Below are 20,289 nucleotides of genomic sequence, written 5' to 3' on the forward strand. Positions count from 1 at the left end.
TTTACTTCTGTTTTTTTTTTTTTTTTAATGTCAAAGCGATGCATGTTTCTTTGATTACTATACAATGTTTGTTTGGTTTGACATCATCAATGAAGTTAAATTGTTAACAATAACATAATGATTTATAGGATGCATTGGATAAAAAATTAGAAGAACTGCCCCCAGAATTGAGAAATCAAAAATCTGCCCAAGACAACATATATGTGGCCGTTTGAGGCCCTGAGTTACATGGCCGAGTGCATGGTGCAGGCCTAGGCATGAAGCCAAGTAGGGTTGGCCTTACACCAAAAAATATTGAGGAAAAGAAGAAACAGGACAGTGTGCAAGCTAGATTTGTAGAGTTGGAGGGACAGCTTAGTAGTTTGACGGGAAAATTAGAAGAAATTGATGATTTGAAAGCCCAAGTAGCACTTCTAACCCAAGCGCTTTTAGGTCGACATAGCTCACAAAGTTCAGTTCATTTATATAAGTCAGAGAAATATTTCATTTTGTTGGTTTATTTATTTAATTAAGTAGTACTACTGATGTTGCTATTTTCTGTATTTGATTAGCTATTTTCTATATTTGATCAGCTGACAATTGAGGATATTGCAGAGGCTGACCCATATTTAGGCAATCTATTTGGCAGGTAAACATTATTTACTTTGGTTTCCTAGTTAATATGGGTAAAAATGATTGGCTTACAACATATGGAAATGGACCACCAGATTATTGACCGATATAGAGTTTCACCAACATAGATCTTTAATAACAATTTGACTAATATTTTTTCATTTTTTTCAGGTACTTGCATGGATTTTGTCCTCCACTTATATCCTCTGATGATGATGCAAAGTACGACTTGGGGATTGAATAACTACCGTGATGTGTGAACATTTATTTTGAAAAACTTATTATGTTACTGTTAGCATGTGAGCTATAGATATTTTTTTTTTTTTAAATTGATTATCGTCTATGGATATTGGATTTTTTTATCTTCAAGATGACAATCTAGTTTGTTACATGCTTTTTTCCAACTTAACTTTTGTAGGAAATGGATAACCTTTTATTAGATTCTTGTGTATGGTCGTGTGAAAATCTATTAATTTTTTTTTGGATGAATAAATCAATTAGTTTTTATTCATATACAGAATGAGAACAAGAAATGTAAGCATTTGCTTTAGAGATAAATAAACAATAATATATAATAATAAAAAATAAAAAAATAGCGGCGTTTACTAATAAACGACACTATATGTCTTTTGCTTTAAAATAAAAAACATTTCTTGTAGTGGCGTTTAGCCATTTATTAACACACGCCACTATTTGTTCATTTGTTTGAAAATAAAAAATTACATTTCGTGGCGTTTATTACTAAAAGCCACTATATGCATCCGCGTTCATTAGTTAACAACGCTGGAATGCCTACTTATAAAGGCGGATGTAACACGTTAGCAGTGCTAAAATAAACACCGTTGTATATAATATTTTAGCGGCATTTATAAATAAACGTCGCCGAAGTATTTTTGCAGCGTTTGTAAATAAACGTTGCCAAAGTATTTTAGCGGCATTTATAAATAAATGCCGTCAAAGTATTTTAGCAGCATTTATAAATAAATCACGCCGAAGATATTTTATGGTGGCATTTGCAAAATACGCCGTAGTTCTTTTGGGGCGGTGGATATAGCGGCGTTTGCCATAAATGCTGCCATAGCCATATAGCGGCATTTGCACACTCTATAGCGGCATTTAAAAATGCCGCCATTGACCACTTTTCTTGTAGTGTCAATTCCAGACAAATTGATAACTCTGTTTGCAAAATCAGGGATCCCGACCACTAAAATAGCAGCATCCTTTTTTACCAACCATAGATGCACTTTTATTCAAAACCCTCATGTAATTTAAGTGTGAAGATCCTTTTGGAACTCAAAACTACCCCAAAATTTAAATAATTTCTTTGGAAAGTCTTCTACCTACAAAGACAAAACTAAAGAAATTCCTTATGATGGATGAGACTTGCCTAATATGCAATGATGCAATAGAAACAGATTGGCATGTCCTCATCCCTTGTAACTTCACCAAATAATTTACTGGGTCTCTGTACAGAAAAAACATTCAGGGGCAGAACCTGTTTGATTTATTTCAAGGCCTAATAAACAGTACCTCATCACCAGAAAGGATCAAAATTGTAGAGTATTTATTCCATCAGAGCCTATTTCCTTTGGTCTACCAAGAATTATTCATTTTTTGGCATGAGAAACAAAACCCACATCAAATTCTGCATATCAAAATGGGAACAGGATTTGGGCCTTCCACAACATCCAATATCACCTGATGCTACTCATGATTTTCACATACCTGAACCTTCATACTATTTGGGACTTCCAACTGATGATAATCCAATCATTGTTACTGATGGGAGCTTTGATCATCAAACCAAAGATGCAGGTTGTGCAGTAGTGACAATTCTCAATAATCAATTCTTTTTAGCATGTATGAATTAGCGCTCAAGAAGCAGAGGTGTGAGGAATGGAACAAGGAATCGACAGAGCAGTACAGATGGGATATCCTACAACAGAAGTCTGGACAGAATCTCAAGAGATGGTTACTTCAATCACGAGGAAGGACTGCACTTGGCTTTGGGAAATCTTAACAATTTATTTGATAGTTATAGCACTGTTAAACGATTTAAGTCTGTAATATTCCTAAAGCAAGATAGACATTTGAGGCATAGCAATTAATAGAAATTTGGTAGGATTGTAATTTCATGAACTACACATTCTCTGCTTATTAATTAAATATTTCTTTATCATTAAAAAAATCATGGTTATTCCCATATTCAGCAGCCAAAACCAGTCAGACCATAAAAGAGGGGCAGATCAGGTGTCCACCTTGACCTCCCTCAACCCCTTCACCTCTCAAATCTTGATTGCTTATCGGATAACCCTCACACTGAAGTGTTTGGGGAACCCAGGGTGTCACCGGATACCACTTCCCTAACGAGTTCAGTGACCAAATCTCATCATAATGCTCTTCCTTGCCCAACTGTAATATAATTGGAGCATACTCAAAGCGTACAATTTTTCTTCCAATCTCATTAGTTAACATCAATCACTGCAAATTGATCAGTTGCCACCATCTTGAGCATGTCCTACAACCATCCTGATCCTATGTACAGTTGGGTCAATTGGTGTTCAAGGGCAAAAATTGAGGCTCATCAAGGGACCAGATTTTCATCCGGTCCAATATTTATCAATTCAGATTTAAGGTAGATAAGAGTCATAAAGGCATCAGACTATCCCATCTGATTAAAATCTGATTTTTTACCCCATATCTGATTGACAATCGGACATATGGATACTGATATAAATATATAAGGTGTGTGTGATTTCCATGTGCATACATACATACATACATACCATCTTATATGTATATGTGTGTCTGTCAGTCAGTCCCATCTTCCAACAGTACACAGGAGCACAACCCCCTTAGGCATGTGCATACTAAAACCTGCATTGTTAAACAGTCATTGAATTGAATCTAGACATGTAGTATGTAGGTATGTAGGGCATGTTTTAAGCTCCTCCCCCTCTTTCTTCAATCTACTATTGCCTATCAATTTTAATCTTGTATAGAATAGCTCATCATAGAATTGGAGAAGAAAGAATACCATCAAAAGAAGCAGTTGGGTAATCTATGTTTTAACAAATATCGGAGGATATCAGAATCATACCATTCATTTTGGCCAATAGGATATCCTCCAAGTTCCTGGAAGTTAGCACATCTTTGCGAACCTTCAATGAAGAGAGATTACATGTTCAACTCCTGACAACTGATGGGAATCACAATACCACAATTTTGACATGGGGAGGGGCTTCTGCCTGTAGCTGTTCATAAATCATGTCTTCTGTGATTGTGGCAGATGTACCCTCCTCTGCTTCATGGTAGTTTCATTGTCCATCCTGATGGTAGCAGGCATGAAGATGGATCATCATTGTCTCAAGTGAAGTAGCATTTTGTAGCACATTAGTTGCAAATTCAATCTCATTCTGACTACCACAAATCCTCTAATGACAACATTCTTGAGGTGATTGTGAGGCATTTTATGAGGTTTCCTGATTTCTTTTGTTTCTTTCTCATATGCCCGGGCAGAGAGTAGCTGCAATAAAGTACAAGTGATTCTTGAATCTTGATATATGCCAATAATATTATAACAAAATTCTACTCAAGTTAGCAACCATCAGTAGCAAGAGCTACTGTACAAGCACCAATTTAATCTCCAAATCAGGAGGTTCAATATGTAAATCTAATGTTTTTGTGCAAAAATGTAAATTGAAAATGTAAGGTTTGTGTTATTGTCCTTGTACATACCATGAGAGGGTCGCTCCTTCAGATAGGAAAATCAAAATTTGGACAGCCAAAGACACACTCAATGCCAACAAATAACTCTTGACAACACTGGCAGTGAATTAGAAGCACCCTCAAAAGAAAAAAAGAGGGGGGACGAATTAGCATGTGTAGTGGCATAGCTTGTCAATATTGTTGAGATAAGTAAAGAAAATCCAAGATATAGTAGTAGGCTTTGACACCCAATTCCAGCAACAGTAAATAGGTAACAGTACCAAAATTAAGGTACTGGAGTAAGGCTACTTAGTACTGATGTAAAAACACAAGTCTGAGACAAGGATTCAGTCACTGATATACTGAACCACAGAGGATCAACAGCATGAAAAAGTACTGCTGTCGGCAGAACAGAATGTATGTTGAAACTCAGTCCAGAATTAGTAAGCAAACTACTTGGATGGGGAAACCAGTACCATCGAAGGTAGCAAGCTTGGTAAGGGTCAACACTTCAAAATTACAGCAAAAAAAGATGGCTGAAATCTGAGATATTGTTAAGTTTGTCTCAAATTCTTGACCAGTTTTGAAGATTACCTGATCCGACATATTTTGGTGGGTGATCCGAATGGAAAAATTTCTGAGATCTGTGATGGAAGCAGAGGGCTTGGGGCGATCTTGTATGGGGGTGCGGGGGCGTAGCCCCCGCGGTATGGTTCGACCGGATCGACCGCGAACCGATGGGTCGAACCGCTATTTGGAGTATATATATATATATAATGTACTGTTGCTTGTTAAGAGTCATTGTATTCTAGGGTTTTCACGAAGCTAGGGTTTCAGGGCGAGTTCTTCCTCGCCGCTGTTAGGGTGTAATCTCTCTTCTGCATAGTGAATCATCTTCTTCTTCACCCGAGGACGTAGCACACCACCCTGGTGTGTGAACCTCGTTAAATCTCTGTGTCGTACGGATCTATTGTCTCTCTTTATTCGTGTTTCTTGGTGTTTGATCTAACAAACTGGTATCAAAGCTCTTGGTTACTTCGATCCATGGCTTCAATGAAATACGATATTGATAGGTTTGATGGTAACATCAGTTTTAGTTTATGGCAAGTTCGAATGATGCTGTTCTCACGCAGCAGGGTTTGAAGAAAACCCTATTTGGGAAGGCGATGAAACCTGCAACTATGTCCGATGATGATTGGAGCGATTCGGATGATAAAGCCCTTTCAGCTATTCAGTTGTGTCTTTCGAATGATGTTCTACAGGAAGTTCTCTCAGAGAAAACGGCTGCAGAGTTATGGGTGAAGTTAGAGAACCTCTACCTCACCAAATCCCTCACCAATAGGTTGAGATTGAAGCAACAACTGTATACCCTTCATATGGGTGAAGGTACTTCTATTAAATCCCATATATCTGAGTTCAATTCTATTGTTACTAATTTGAAAATGATAAATGTTAAAATAGACGATGAAGATTTGGCCCTATTATTGTTATGTTCTCTGCCTCCATCTTATAAGCATTTTAGGGATACCATGATTTATGGTAGAGAGACAATCTCTATTGAGGATGTCAAAACGAATCTGCAAAGCAAGCAGAAGATTGATGATGAGTTGACAACTACCAATAAATCTGATGGTGTTGGTTTGGTAGCTAGAGGGAGAATGAATGAAAGGGGTTCATATGGTGACAAAAAGAAGGCTAGATCAAAATCTAAGCACAAGAATTTAACCTGCAATTACTGTAAGAAAAAGGGGCATATTAAATCTGAATGCTATAAGCTTTTAAATAAGCAGAAGGCAGGTGGTGGTGCTCAAAATCAACAGAAAATAGATGATTCTGCAGAAGCCAGTATTGCTGAAGATGAGAGTGAGTCTGATATGCTTTTGGTGACTGATGATAAAGTTAGATCACAGGATGAATGGATTCTTGACTCTGGTTGTTCCTACCATATGTGTCCCAATCGTGAATGGTTCTCCACATACGAATCAGTTCGAGGTGGAGTTGTGTTGATGGGAAATAATGCTTCTTGTAAGACTATTGGAATGGGAACGATCAATATCAAGATGTATGATGGCATTATCAGAACCTTGTCCAATGTCAGGCATGTCCCTGATTTGAAGAAGAATCTCATCAGTTTAGGCACCCTTGATTCAAATGGGTGCAAGTATACAGCTGAAGGTGGAGTCATGAAGGTCAGCAAGGGAGTTCTCTTATTGATGAAAGGAATCAAGGTTGGCAGTTTGTATGTGTTGCAGGGTACTACAGTCACTGGGTCTGTTGCAGCAGCTTCATCATCTATGTCTGAATCAGATATCACAAATTTATGGCACATGAGGTTAGGCCATATGAGTGAAAGAGGGATGGCAACATTAAGTAAAAGGGGCTTGTTGTGTGGTCAGAGTACAGGAACAATGGAGTTCTGTGAGCATTGTGTGTTTGGGAAGCAGAAAAGAGTTAGTTTCAGTACTGCTATTCACAGGACCAAGGGAACTTTGGACTACATTCATTCAGACCTATGGGGGCCCTCCAGGGTTGCTTCAAAGGGGGCTGGTGCAAGATACTTGCTTACTTTCATTGACGATTTCTCTAGAAAGGTTTGGGTCTATTTCTTGAAGCACAAAAATGAAGTATTTGTCACTTTCAAACAGTGGAAGAATTTGCTTGAGAAGCAGACCGGGAAACAAATTAAAAGGTTGAGAACCGATAATGGCCTAGAGTTTTGTGAAGGTGACTTTAATGAGTTTTGCAAAAATGAAGGTAAAAATGAAGGTATTGCAAGACACCATACAGTTGTTAAAACACCCCAGCAGAATGGAGTGGCGGAGCGTATGAATAGAACCTTGTTAGAAAAGGCAAGGTGTATGTTATCAAATGCAGGATTAGGCAAGGAGTTCTGGGTAGAAGCAATTAACACAGCAACCTTGTTGGTGAATCGATCTCCTTGCACAGCTATTGAGTGCAAGACTCCAGAAGAAATTTGGTCAGGTGAACCTGCAGACTACTCAAATTTAAAAGTATTTGGATATCCTGCTTATGCACATGCAAATGAAGGGAAGTTGGAACCTAGGGCTAAGAAATGCATTTTTCTTGGGTATGGATCTGGAGTGAAAGGATACAGGTTGTGGTGTTCTGATCCAAAGTCTCCAAAATTTCTTATTAGCAGAGATGTTACTTTTGATGAATCTGCTATGTTGCATCCTAGGAAAGAAGTCCCTATTCATTGTGATGAAGGTCAAGAAAAATCTAGAGAGAAGGTGGAGTTTGAAATTGGTGGTTCATCTTCAAACAAAGCACAATCTACTTTAGTCCATTTGCCTACTTTTACTGAAGGAGATGATGCTCAAGAGAATCAAGAAGAAGAGCGGTACAGCATTGCCAAGGATAGACCAAGGAGGAATATTAGACAACCACAAAAGTATGGGCATGCTGAATTTGTTGCTTATGCATTGTCTGTTGCAGATACAATTGAAAATAGTGAGCCTGCAACATATTCTGAAGCTGTTGCTTCAATTGATTCTACAAAATGGTTGATTGCCATGAATGAGGAGATGAATCTCTTCATAAAAATCAGACTTGGGAGCTTGTGAAGCCGAGAACAGGGAAGAAAATTGTTGGTTGCAAATGGGTCTTCAAGAAGAAGGAATCTGCCTCAGGTGTTGAAGATGCTAGGTACAAGGCACGTTTGGTTGCAAAGGGCTACAGTCAGGTACAAGGAATTGATTTTAATGATGTTTTCTCACCTGTTGTTAAGCATAGTTCTATTCGTGTCCTACTTGCTTTAGTTGCTATGCATGATTTGGAGTTGGAGCAACTTGATGTGAAAACAGCATTCTTGCATGGTGAACTAGAAGAACAGATTTATATGCATCAACCTGAAGGGTTTGTTATTGAAGATAAGGAGGACCATGTATGCTTGTTGAAGAAGTCCCTATATGGTTTAAAACAGTCTCCTAGACAGTGGTATAAAAGGTTTGATTCAGTTATGGCTAGTTTTGGATACTCCAGGTGTCAATATGACTGTTGTGTTTATTTCAGAAAGCTCTCTGATGGGTCATTCATATATTTGTTGCTTTATGTTGATGATATGTTGATTGCAGCAAAAGATAGGAATGAGGTCAATAGGTTGAAGGAACAATTAAGTTCTGAATTTGAGATGAAAGATTTGGGGGCAGCAAGGAAGATCCTTGGTATGGAGATCAAGAGGGATAGAAAAGCAGGGAAGCTGTGGCTATCTCAACAAAAGTACACTGAGAAGGTATTGAATCGTTTTGGCATGAAAGATGCCAAACCTGTAACTACTCCTCTTGCATCTCATTTTAGACTTTCAACTGCTCTATCACCTAAGACAGATGAAGAGGTGGAGTACATGTCACGTGTTCCATACTCTAGTGCAGTTGGCTCCGTTATGTATGCTATGGTTTGCACTCGTCCTGACATTTCACAAGCTGTCAGTGTGGTGAGCAGATATTTGTCATGTTTGAGTTCAGCCCTTTGGAGGGCTATTGGAGAAGATGAAGATATTAGCTATTTGTTTATCTGTTGGAGGAGAATTCAACCCAAGGTGGAGATTTGTTAAATTTGTCTCGAATTCTTGACCCGTTTTGAAGATTGACCCGATCCGACATATCTTGGTGGCGACCCGAATGGGAAATTTTCTGAGATCTGTGATGGAAGCGGCCCAAGCCCGGAGCCCATCACTGATCTCGTATGGGGGTGCGGGGGCGTATGGTTCGACCGGATCGACTGCGACCCGATGGGTCGAACCGCTATTTGGAGTATATATATATATAATGTACTGTTGCTTGTTGAAAGTCATTGTATTCTAGGGTTTTCACGAAGCTAGGGTTTCAGGGCGAGTTCTCCCTCGCCGCTGCTAGGGTGTAATCCTTCTTCTGCATAGTGAATCATCTTCTTCTTCGCCCGAGGACGTAGCACACCACCCTGGTGTGTGAACCTCGTTAAATCTCTGTGTCGTACGGATCTATTGTCTCTCTTTATTCGTGTTTCTTGGTGTTTGATCTAACAGAAAGAAAATCGAGAGAGAGAGAGGGGAAGGAGATTACCGTCACTACGAGAGGAGATGGATCGAAGATGGTTGTTTTGATCGAGGTTGGAGAAGGTTGCAGAGTAGAGAAAACCGAGAGAGAGAGAGAGAGGAAGGAGATTACCTTCACTTCGCGAGGAGATGGATCGAAGCTTGTTGCTTCGATCGAGGTTCGAGAAGGTTGCAGAGTAGAGATTGAGGAAAGATTATTTTTGGGAGCGAGGGAGAATGGCGTGACTCGTGAGTATCAAACTCATTTTCCTTGATTTCGCCGGGAAAGAACATAAGGTTGTATTTGATTGCATAATTCGTTGGAGAGTCTTTCCAGTGAAACATGTTTCTCTGTTTTTTAAAACGTTTGATTGTTTTAGAAGGTGTTTCTACTTAAACATACTAATTCTTCTGAAACACCCGTTAAAGCTAAATTGTTGTTCATATAAGAATTAGGGTAAATAGCAAAACTCACTTTTGACACAACCCTCATATAAATAATCGTTGTTAAATAGTCATTCAGGAGAATTACAAAAGTCGGGCAACATTCTTCATCTCCACGATGCTACCGCCCATGGCCAGACTTCAACACTGACCCTGAAGCAAGACGACCTCCTTGCTCTTCCCATTGCTACTCTGCTGTTCAGATTTGGAGTTCCCCTTTCTCTACTAGATTCAACCTCTTCTTCCCCAACGTTCTAATCAACTTCGGATTTCTCATCTTCTCTTTTGAGTACTGGTTTATTGTTCAGATTCAACCTCAACTTCGGATTTCTCATCTCAATTACTTAGGAAATATCAACAACCAGGTATGATTCTAATCTCTCTGGTCTTGTACTTTTGCTCCTAGTTTCTTTCGTTTGATCCGATGACTGAAATTTAGGGTTTTAAGTACAAAATTTCGGTTTTTAGGGTTTCTTTGTTGGGAACGGTTCTTGATAGAATGAATGTCTTCTCTGTTGTTTTTTTTAGATGAAATATCATTACTTATTTCTGTTTTGAGACTTCTCAATTATCTCTGTTGGGAACGATTCTTGATCAATGCCCATTATCTCTGTTGTTTCTTATAAATTTTTCATGTAACTCCTCTAATGGAGACTTCTCAGAATCATTCTAATCCTTGAAATACTTATCTCTGTTTTTAGTTTTACATCAGTTACTCCTGCCACTGAAAATATATCATCTTCCCTGTGGACTTACTACTTCTCAGTTATCTTAACTAAAGCCAAGTGTATCTCAATTTTACATCAAGCATTAGTTAAGTCATAGGTATTAATGATGTATAAGGAGACAAGGAAGTTCATTTTGAATATAAAAAGAAAAAATAAAAATTCTCATGCTCCCAAAAATGGGAACCAAAGAACCTAGGATTTTCCAATTTTTTATATCTTATAATGATTTGCCCTGGATCCCGTTTGGGTTCAAGTTGAGTTACAGCTACATACCCTTGTGTTTAAACCATTACAGATTTAGATCTAATATTAAGGGTACCACTGGGTGGGTGGATGAAATATCTGCTAGTCCATATTCTTACTCATGTTTTACTAATATTTTTTTTGAAATTTATATATATAATCTTTTGTAATGTGTTTTTTTTTCCTTTTGTTGTATTGTTGTGAATCTCTAGATCAACGTACTAATGGATTCGTGGAGAGAATATGATGAGATGTATTATGAGAAGCGCAAGAAAATCATTATCTTAACGGGAATTGTTGTGGTTGTAGCAGTGGAACAGTACAAAAAATTATTTATTCGTAAACAACCATATCGTGGTGAGAGTCTTAGAGGATTCATCGAGACAGAGAGAATTATTAGTGTTTCTAACCGCACATGTCGGAGCATCATAAGAATGAGCAGAAAAACATTCTTCTCTCTATGTCAATTGATGCAAGAGTCAGACTTTCTTAGAGATAGCCCAACAGTACGAGTCGAGGAACAGTTGGTAATGTTCTTACAAACCATTGGCCATAATTTGAAGAACCGAAAAGCAGTACATGATTTTGGCCATTCGGGTGAAACTGTAAGCCGATACTTTAATTTAGTGTTGGGTGCTGTAATAAAATTGTACCCAATACTACTCAAGCCACTGTGTACCACAACACATGAGCGAATCTCCAGTAATTGTAGAAGCTTCTACCCGTACTTCAAAGACTGTATTGGAGCTATTGATGGTTCACATGTTCCGGCTTGGGTACCACTTGACCAACATTGTCGTTTTCGCGATAGGCATGGAGAAATATCTCAAAATATCTTAGCTGCATGTGACTTTAATATGAAATTCACATACATACTTTCTGGCTGTGAAGGATCTGCTTCAGATTCAAGAATTTTGGAAGATGCTCTACACAGAGATGGTGAGGGTTGGATTTTGGTACCTCAAGGAAAATTTTATTTGGATGATGCAGGTTTTGCTAACCAAAAGGGGTTTATGAGGCCATATCGTAATGTGTGTTACCATTTGAAAGAGTGGCGTAACTCAAACCAGTCTCCAACAAATAAGAAGGAACTGTTTAACTTGCGGCATTCCAAGTTAAGGAATGTAATTGAACGTGCATTCCGTCTTTTGAAGTCTAAATTTACGATTCTAAAAAGTCAAGTAGAGTACCCATATAAGACACAAACAAGGATTGTGCTTGCATGTGTTCTTATACACAATCATATTCTGACTCAAAATAGTGCTCAAGAAGAAGAAGATTTCATTGCAGATGAGGAAGCAGAGGCAACAACTAATGGACAGACAACTCAGGAGGAAACAAATATGGTGGTTGATAGTGATGCTAGTGACGGTGATTGTGATGGGGAAGATTTCAGAATGAGAACTGGGAACAATTCCGGGATGAATTGGCTGACGTAATGTGGGATGATTGGATGGAAAGAGATGTCGAGTCTGAGCATGATAGTGATGAAACAATTGGTGGTTCTGAATGATCTTTCTTAATTTCATTTGAATTGTGGTACAATTATGTTTTTTTTTTTTTTTTTTTTTTCTCTTCGAATCACAAACAATGAATTTGGTACAATTATGATTATTCTCAAGAATTCAATCTTTTTCCTTTTCCTTTTTGTTATTATTATTATTATGGTTAATGTAATAATTTTTGGACTTGTGTTTTTTAGTCTTTCCATTAATTTTTATGCCCTTTTAGTATTGAACGTCTACATTGTTTCTCATATAAGCAGTTGTAGTATGTTGTCTAATGCTGAAATTAAATATTTCTCTTGTCATATTGCATTTAAAAGAATGGATACAGACGAAGGAACACAGTCCAAAGGACGTGACATAGCAATCTGGCCAAGTGAAGTTTCACATTTTATGCTAGATTGCCTATGTAAAATCAAGAGAGATGGGAAAAGTGGAGACAATGGTCTCAAGAAACCAGTATGGCAGGCTGTTACACTTTCTATCAATGATAGATTCCAGCTGAAATTTGAATGGGAGCAAGTGAGGAACCATTACAGAATTTGGAAAGCAAGACTGAGGGCCTTATGTGATCTCCAAAAAACTTCTGGGATGGGTTGGAACGAAGCAGAATCGAGATTCGATGCGCCCCAACATTTTTGGAATGAATTGAAGGTATTGCCATCTCCCAAGTAATAACATGAAATTAGATGTTACTTTAGGACTTCTATGTTTAAATTATTCTTTGTTACCAATAATGACATAGAATTGTATTTTTTTTTTTTCAGAGAAAGGAACAAAGGTACTGGAAAGAGCACAGAGTCCTTTCGGTTCATTTGGCAACAGCTGCATGGTTAGGAAACAAAGTCGCTAATGGGAATGATTCAAGTCACCCATCTGATGCTATCCATGATGATGCCTTTGCCAATCCAGTCCCTCTTGAGGAATTACATGACTTGGAGGTTGAGCAGGAAGAAACAGTTTTTTTATGATCAGACAAGTGTCCCTTCAACTCCAGTTGAGAGTATGTCCCGAACTCATGGTAGGCCTCGTTCCAATGCCTCAACTTCTAGGGAGAAGAAAAAGAAGACCGGAGCTGAAAAAATAAGGAGTCCTCTCAAGTTGATTGCATCTGCTATAAGTGGATTGATCCAGTCTGACCCACTTACTGATCTAGGTAAAAAATTGAATTCTGAAATAGATGCAATTCCTAGATTGGATTTCCAAAAGTGCTTTAGGGCAAAACAATTCCTCCTACGAAATAGGGATTCAGCAATCCTTTTCCTAGAAGCAAAAGAGGAAGACAAGATGAAAGTCTTGGAGATGGTGTTGCCAGATGGCGTTGCAAACCAATGATTTAAACTGATGATGGTTAATGTTTCTTTTTATTTTGATGATGTTATTTTGAAATTGCGGATTTAAGATTGTGGATTTTTTTTTTCAACATACCCTAAATTTGGTAGGACATGGTTTCTTTTTTAATATATGATTATAATGTTGGTAGGAAAGGTTTTTGATTTTCATTGTGGATGTGGAATGAATATGATGGAAATGTTTTTTATTTTCATTTATATGTGGAATGAATATGATGGAAAGGTTCTTCTCCCACTAAATTATTAGAAACATAATGGTGATCTACCACAATGAAGGCAAAAGAGTTGTAAAACTCTATGAAAATGACTAATACAACAACTTGTTATTTCCAAGTCAAGATCTTCCTATCCTCAACATGGAGAGGCATTCAAATAAGTCGCCTGACCTGTGCATCAAGATTTTCTAGTCTTAGTATGATGGGCAAAAATGTGAAACAACAAAGTTCCCACCGCTTTCTACTTAGTGAACTTCCTTATTTATCAGAAACCTGCTAGTAAATATCTAGAAGTTGACTTTAGAGGACCTTTGTCCTTCCAATAATCTTCTCAAGTAAGGCTTTTGGCTATTATGCCTCTTGCAAATGCTTTCTTGCACATGGTACTTATTTCTATCCCAACAATTGCAAATTCATGTTATGCCTCCAATAACTCCTCCAATAAAATTTCTCAAATAGATAGAATAGGGGAGGGAGGGTATGTGTTAATGTGGGCTCCATTATTTATTATGTGAGAGAGGTATAAGGTAGAAAGATGAGAGATAAATCTCTAGGTACAAATGTATTTTAGTGGGGCTGTTATTACACCTTGAGATACTTTAACCCAACAACTAAAATGCATCATTTTCTCTATTGAAAACATGGTTTAAAAGCCTATGTGTATAGGGTAGAAAGACGAGAGATAAATCTCTAGGTACAAATGTATTCTTTTTTTTTTTTTAATAACTTATTTTTAAATACTACCAACTGATGGAGTTAGAATAACTAAACAGTTTTTTTAGATTAAATCCAAAGAATCAAACTGACATATGAAGTAACCAAACAGTTTTTAATGACTGATTCTACAGAATCATTCTCACAGATTTAGATCAACCAAACAGTTTTCAAGTAGAAATACATAACAAAATTATGGGTAACCAAAAAATTCCTATGAATCACTCAAAAATAAATGTCATTCATCAAAACCACTCTCTACTGAATCTATGCCAAAACAGAAAAATAACTCCAATGAATTATGCAACCAAACACAACCTAATAGTTTTCCAAGCCTCATTTTCCGCCCATTTTAAGCGTAAAATATGTCTGGCTATTTTCCAGAAATACCAAAAAATTGGTAAAATTTTACTTGAGGAAAATTTTCTAAATTACAAAACAAACATTGGAAAATATAATTTTACTATAAAATTTTACATGAAAATTTTTCTACACCGAAACAAACAAACGGAGCCAAAGTGGTTAAATATTGACCGTATATGTGCTTTCTGTCGACTGGAGAACGAATCCATCTTTCATCTATTTTTTCAATGTGATTTTTGTGCCAGAATCTGGGTGGGTTGCCCTCTTGGGCTGTACCCGAAATATTGGGATGTGTCATCATCTAGGCAGCTGGTGCAATATGTCTATTCTGATCCGAATCTCTCATATGAGGATAAATGTCAGATTTTTGGCATGATCTTGATCGTTACTTGCTTTATTGGGAAAATTACCTGATTACCCAGTATTGGGTTTGGTTTTACCGAAATACCCACGATGGGTTTCACTCAACATATATACCCAAAACCAGTTTGCGTATTACCGAAATACCCAAAACAGTGGAAGTCGTACGCCAGAATTCGTATCCCTACGCATTGCACTCGATTCCTGTTCCAATCGGTGAAAAAAATTCCGATTTTGTTTCTAATCGTCTTCTACAATCGATTCTTTAAAGTCCGATGATCCGATCGCGTCTTGAGGGCTTAAGTTTCTGTTCGGTCCATGTATTTCCGAAAGGGGAAAGAATGGCGATGGTGATTTCAGTTGTTCAGAGTCTTCGGACTATGGATTTCCGAGAGGAGGGAGACTTGTTGCTGGTTTCAGGAGATTTAGGGCTTAAATAGAATGGAGGGAGAAGCACGGCGGGAGAAGGACTCGAGGGAGAAGAATCCGTGACTCACCCATCGACTTCTCATTCACACACAGAGAGAGACAGAGGAGGGGAGAGAACCGGTGCTGCGTTCTCTGGTCGCCATTCAGTTGGAACGATTCTGAAGTTTCTTCTCTTGGAACCGTTTGTTGTTCCTGTTGCTTCTTCTGGTGCTGCTCCGGCTCCGGCTCTGCTCCATCTCCATGGGAGAAAGACAAAGGAGGGGAGACAACTCAGACCCACGATATCGTTCATCTTCTTCGGGTTGGATGTTCATCTGAGGTGAGCAAAGATTGTGTTTTCAGCCTATTTTCCATGTCATACGTTTTTTGTTTTTGTAATCTGTGTGTTCTTTTTTTTTTCTCACTTCACAGAGAATCGAAAGAATCCCATTCCCATGTTTGTTCGTGGGTCTGCGTGAGTGCTCTGTTGGGATCAACAAACCTTACCATCGGTCATCCTCTTCCCATAACTTGAGGTAAGCAATAGATCTTTTAAAATGTCTGGGTGCTACTGCTCATTGCCTTCTATTAGAGCAGGCTATCACAAATGTATTTCAACTTCATTTCTAAGCTTCACTGGAACAACGTGTGATGCGCTTATGTAACCAGTTGTTTTGATCATTCTGATTTTTAAAGTTTGCTTGGAGCTTGGAATGTCTAAACCATACCAAATTTGTCTGCTAGGTTCCTCTCTGAATCTCCAGTGGACCAATTTATTGTGAACGGTAGCTGCAGAAATTTGACTCTAATTCCCATTCATCAGTGGAAGGGAAAACTTTCAGCTCATAGAAGGCCACTTACAGATAAGGCAGCATATAGGTCTTACTTTACTCCATACCTATTGATTTTTTCTGGATGCTGCTGTTGTTAACCTTTTTTTTGTTGTGTGGTTTCCCTGAGTAGTTCAATTTTTGTTTTTTAGTGTCTTAATGTGATTTGCAATTCAAGTTTGAGGCTGATGTTGATGTGTATTGGTTCCTAAAACATATGGTCACAATATTGAAGGTTGAGTTTTGAGAAATGGACTCGGTTTAATCATATCAGCTATATTTATTGAGAACTTGGATTTCGTTTGATGTGTGCTTCAAATGCAAACTGATTGGACAGTTGCACTTGCGAGACTAGTTTTCTCTGTTCATTTATGTGACCGCCTTTCTTACATGGTCATTTAATTACTGCTTGTGCATGACAACTATTGGTTTGAGTGCACTAACTTTGATTTTTTCCTAAATCTTTGAAATTTGTGATTGGTTTTCGTTACAGTTATTTTAATCTATTTGAAGCATCAAATTAGTAAAACAACTCAAAATTTGGAAATTCATAAGATTCATGTAAATTTGTACTTGTTATGATCTTAGTGAGCAAGGCTACACAAGGGGGTAAATGGTTTTTATTGTATTAGAATTTAAGGGTTTTAGAGAAGAAGCATTCATGAAATGTGATGACAATGTTTTGTTAGCGGAACCAAATTTTAAACTTTCTCCCAAGGAGGGTCAATTTGATGGGTTACATAGAGAGTTGATGAAGGAGAATTGGTCTGCCACTATGTAGGCTTTAAGTGGTCCCCTTCCACCCCCCACCCCTTTGACAGACTAAACTCTTCGCAAAACCCAAAATATCTCAAATATTTCCGAATCTTTTAGACTGATTCGTATCTGTAGCAAATTATAGTTCAGGGCTGAGTTTAGTCTCTATGATAGGGTTCTAAATTGCCTCAGCTTAGGAATTCAGAAATCCCTTAGAAATCAAAATCTCAGTGAATGGTTCTGTAACTAGGCTCAAGCGAAAATTGAATTCAGCAAGTCAAATGTTCAAATGAGACCAGAAATAAGGTCAAGTCCTCTGTTCAGAGTATTAAGCTGGATTGCAAGATCTGATGGAAATTCAACTGCTGGATTGTGAGATACGAATATTTCCTTCATCAAATAGGAAAGTCGAAACCCAGAAAATAACATAATTGATGGGCAGGGTATATATAATTAAGAATAGTAACAATCAGAGACCTTTTTTTTTTCTTTTTTTTTTAATTTTTAAATTATTCTTATTATATTAAGCAGCAATATGAAACCATAAACAGTAGCCGGTCAATTTTTTAAATATCAAGTCCATTGTCCCTGATTTTGAGAAGTTCACTTGAAAAAGGCTTCCTGAAATTGAGTAGAAAATTCAGGGTTATAAACAGAAACATAAACTAGACAAGTGGATAATGTAACTGAGGCAGATCATAGCAGAAAGCCCAACTAACAGAATAACAGAACCAATAGAATGTAAGAATGAAAATAGCATGATCAGGATAGAGGAATGTCGGATTTGGATTTTTATTTTGCTCTTATTGTTCATATATTTTTTTGGGAAAGTTTATTTTCTGCTACTGAAAATTCCATGAAAATTCTTTTTTTTTTTATATATTTTTTGCTGTGGGGACGACTTTTCTGTGCCTTGTGGATTCAGGAGGTCTCTAATAAGTTGAAAATAGAGTTTCAAGTTCTGCAGATTTATATTCTTTTAATGTACTTCCCGCTGTTAAGAAACCATTGCGATTATATTGTTGCTTCTATTGGTCTTCTTAAATCCTCTCATATTTTCTGCTCTCCTTCTGATTGTATCATAGTAAAAGCCATGTTAAAATGCAAAATTCTCAATCTTTTGCCTTGTGAGGATTGCAGCATATAGGAAAGATGTCAGGTTCAGTATTGGCTGTATGCAGTTATGGTGGAGTGTTAGTAAAAGATACTGATGGAACATATATGAAGGAGGGAGGTGAATCTATTGCAATTCGTATGGATGGAACAATGAATTTCACCCAGTTCTTGGAGAAGGTTTGTTCATCATGGAATTTCAGCCCTGATGGTGTTTTATTGAAGTGGTTAGTGCCTGGGAGTAGATGTGCTCCTATTAGCCTTAAGGGAGACTTAGACCTCCAAAATATGTTGGATTTTAACAGTCGTAGTGCCATAGTGGATGTAATTGTGTCAAGGGATGATGGCTCTATCGGAAGTGATCACTATGGGCCCAGGTACATTATTTGTTGTAGTTTGTCAGTTTGTTTAGCTTAAGTTTTTAAATTTTTTATGGCTGTAATGAGATGTAAACATTGTTTTTTTTTTTTTTTTTTTGAATTCCGATAGCAGGTGCAGTGTTACTTTTGCACAGTCTCAGCATATGGATGACGGGAATGTTGATGAGACTTGTGACATGGTTATTACATGTTCAAGTGAGACACCTGTGGACAAAGTACTAACCATATTTTGGGAGAAAGCAATAGAGGGTGTGGGACAGATGTTTAAGTCAGCAACTGACTTTCGACAATCGGTTGCTCAATTTGCTATTGCAAATGGTTTTCGTTATTTGACAAAGCGGAGTGATAAAGCGAGGGTTATTGTTGAGTGTGCAGTTGAGGGATGTTATTGGTCAATTAGGGCAAGTCATGTCAAGCCGAGTGGAATGTTTAGGATTCATAAGTACCAAGGTGTACACCAACATCCACCTGGATCTCAGTTCATTGACAAGGTGAAGGTACCGCAGTCTCTCATAGCTAATACTGTGGTTGAGAAAGTTCGAGACACTCCCAAGTATCCTCCAACTGAAATCATTATTGATATGAAAAGAGACTATCACCTAGAATTGAGTTACATGCAGTGTTGGAGGGCAAAGGAGGTTGCAAATGATAAAGTGTTTGGATCTTTCAAGGAATCTTATCTGTACATCCCTTGGTATTGTAATAAGGTTATTGAGACAAACCCTGGGAGCCATGCTAAATATGAGGTTGATGATGATGGTAAATTTACAAGACTATTTGTAGCCTATTACGCTGCTGTGCAGGGCTTCAGGACAGGATGTAGACCTGTATTGTTCATTGATGGCACTCGCAAGTGTTGCATATGGCTGCCAATTGACCTACAAAGAAAACATAGGTTAGAAGGTTAAGAAACATGGCTGCAAATGTGGTGTTGGATACAAAGAAAATTTATTTCATATTCTAAGAAATTGGATGCAATCTCTTGCAATCATATGCCAAAAAATAAAAAATATTTTCTAAACAAATTAGAAATGATTTCTCTTGCTATCAACTTAAAAAAATGGGCACACATTTGGTTTTAAGAAATCCCGTCAGACCATTTCCAGAAATGGCACATAATTCATATTAAGAAATCGTAACCTTAAGTTTTTGTCCTTAGTAATTAACACATTTTTTACCAATGAGTGTAAATCCAGTAATTTCACATGCCCAATCATATAATGTGAAGATATTCATAATGACATAAGGTTTAGTAACTTTGAATCAATTTTTAAACCTAATTATAGCACCTTTGTGAATAAAGGGAACCCAAAGAAAGTCACAACTTGTCACTTCACCATTTTGCGACATCAATATGCATTTCTACAGAAAAAGTAACCAGACATATTGGAAATAACCTTCACTTCACCATTTTGGTGCCAACAAGATTCCGCACTGGAGAAAAACTAAACACACTTACTGCAAGGCCTCCTACTAACACTACCACAATCAGCCACCATATCCATGGACAAACTTCAATAAATCCC

General features: G+C 37.6%; 4 protein-coding genes across 5 annotated transcripts in view; all 4 read left to right on the forward strand.

Annotated features, from left to right (window-relative positions):
• Window positions 1–1,105, forward strand: part of LOC122065192 — a 1,582-nt gene extending 477 nt beyond the window's left edge. The window contains exons 3-4 of one of the 2 annotated variants that reach the window (XM_042629006.1): window positions 573–628; window positions 784–1,105. In XM_042629006.1, the coding sequence (XP_042484940.1) occupies window positions 573–628; window positions 784–856 (129 nt within the window). In that variant the 3' untranslated portion in view covers window positions 857–1,105. The remainder of the gene's footprint in view (window positions 1–572; window positions 629–783) is intronic. The other variant, XM_042629005.1, reaches the window with a different exon arrangement.
• Window positions 1,106–10,991: 9,886 nt separating this feature from the next.
• LOC122065195 (putative nuclease HARBI1) lies at window positions 10,992–12,206 on the forward strand. Its single transcript, XM_042629008.1, has one exon. The coding sequence runs from the start codon at window positions 10,992–10,994 to the stop codon at window positions 12,204–12,206; it is 1,215 nt and encodes a 404-aa protein (XP_042484942.1).
• Window positions 12,207–12,559: 353 nt separating this feature from the next.
• Window positions 12,560–13,243, forward strand: LOC122065196. The gene is made up of 2 exons (XM_042629009.1): window positions 12,560–12,926; window positions 13,040–13,243. The coding sequence occupies exons 1-2, from the start codon at window positions 12,594–12,596 to the stop codon at window positions 13,241–13,243; spliced, it is 537 nt and encodes a 178-aa protein (XP_042484943.1). The 5' UTR covers window positions 12,560–12,593.
• A 2,473-nt stretch (window positions 13,244–15,716) lies between these two features.
• On the forward strand, window positions 15,717–19,671 carry LOC122065197. Its single transcript, XM_042629010.1, has 5 exons — window positions 15,717–16,024; window positions 16,119–16,220; window positions 16,429–16,563; window positions 18,452–18,760; window positions 18,873–19,671. The coding sequence occupies exons 4-5, from the start codon at window positions 18,492–18,494 to the stop codon at window positions 19,669–19,671; spliced, it is 1,068 nt and encodes a 355-aa protein (XP_042484944.1). The 5' UTR covers window positions 15,717–16,024; window positions 16,119–16,220; window positions 16,429–16,563; window positions 18,452–18,491.
• The last annotated feature ends 618 nt before the right edge of the window (window positions 19,672–20,289 follow it).

Source organism: Macadamia integrifolia, unplaced genomic scaffold (assembly GCF_013358625.1).
Source record: "Macadamia integrifolia cultivar HAES 741 unplaced genomic scaffold, SCU_Mint_v3 scaffold1921, whole genome shotgun sequence".
In the NCBI taxonomy this organism is placed as follows: Eukaryota; Viridiplantae; Streptophyta; class Magnoliopsida; order Proteales; family Proteaceae; genus Macadamia; species Macadamia integrifolia.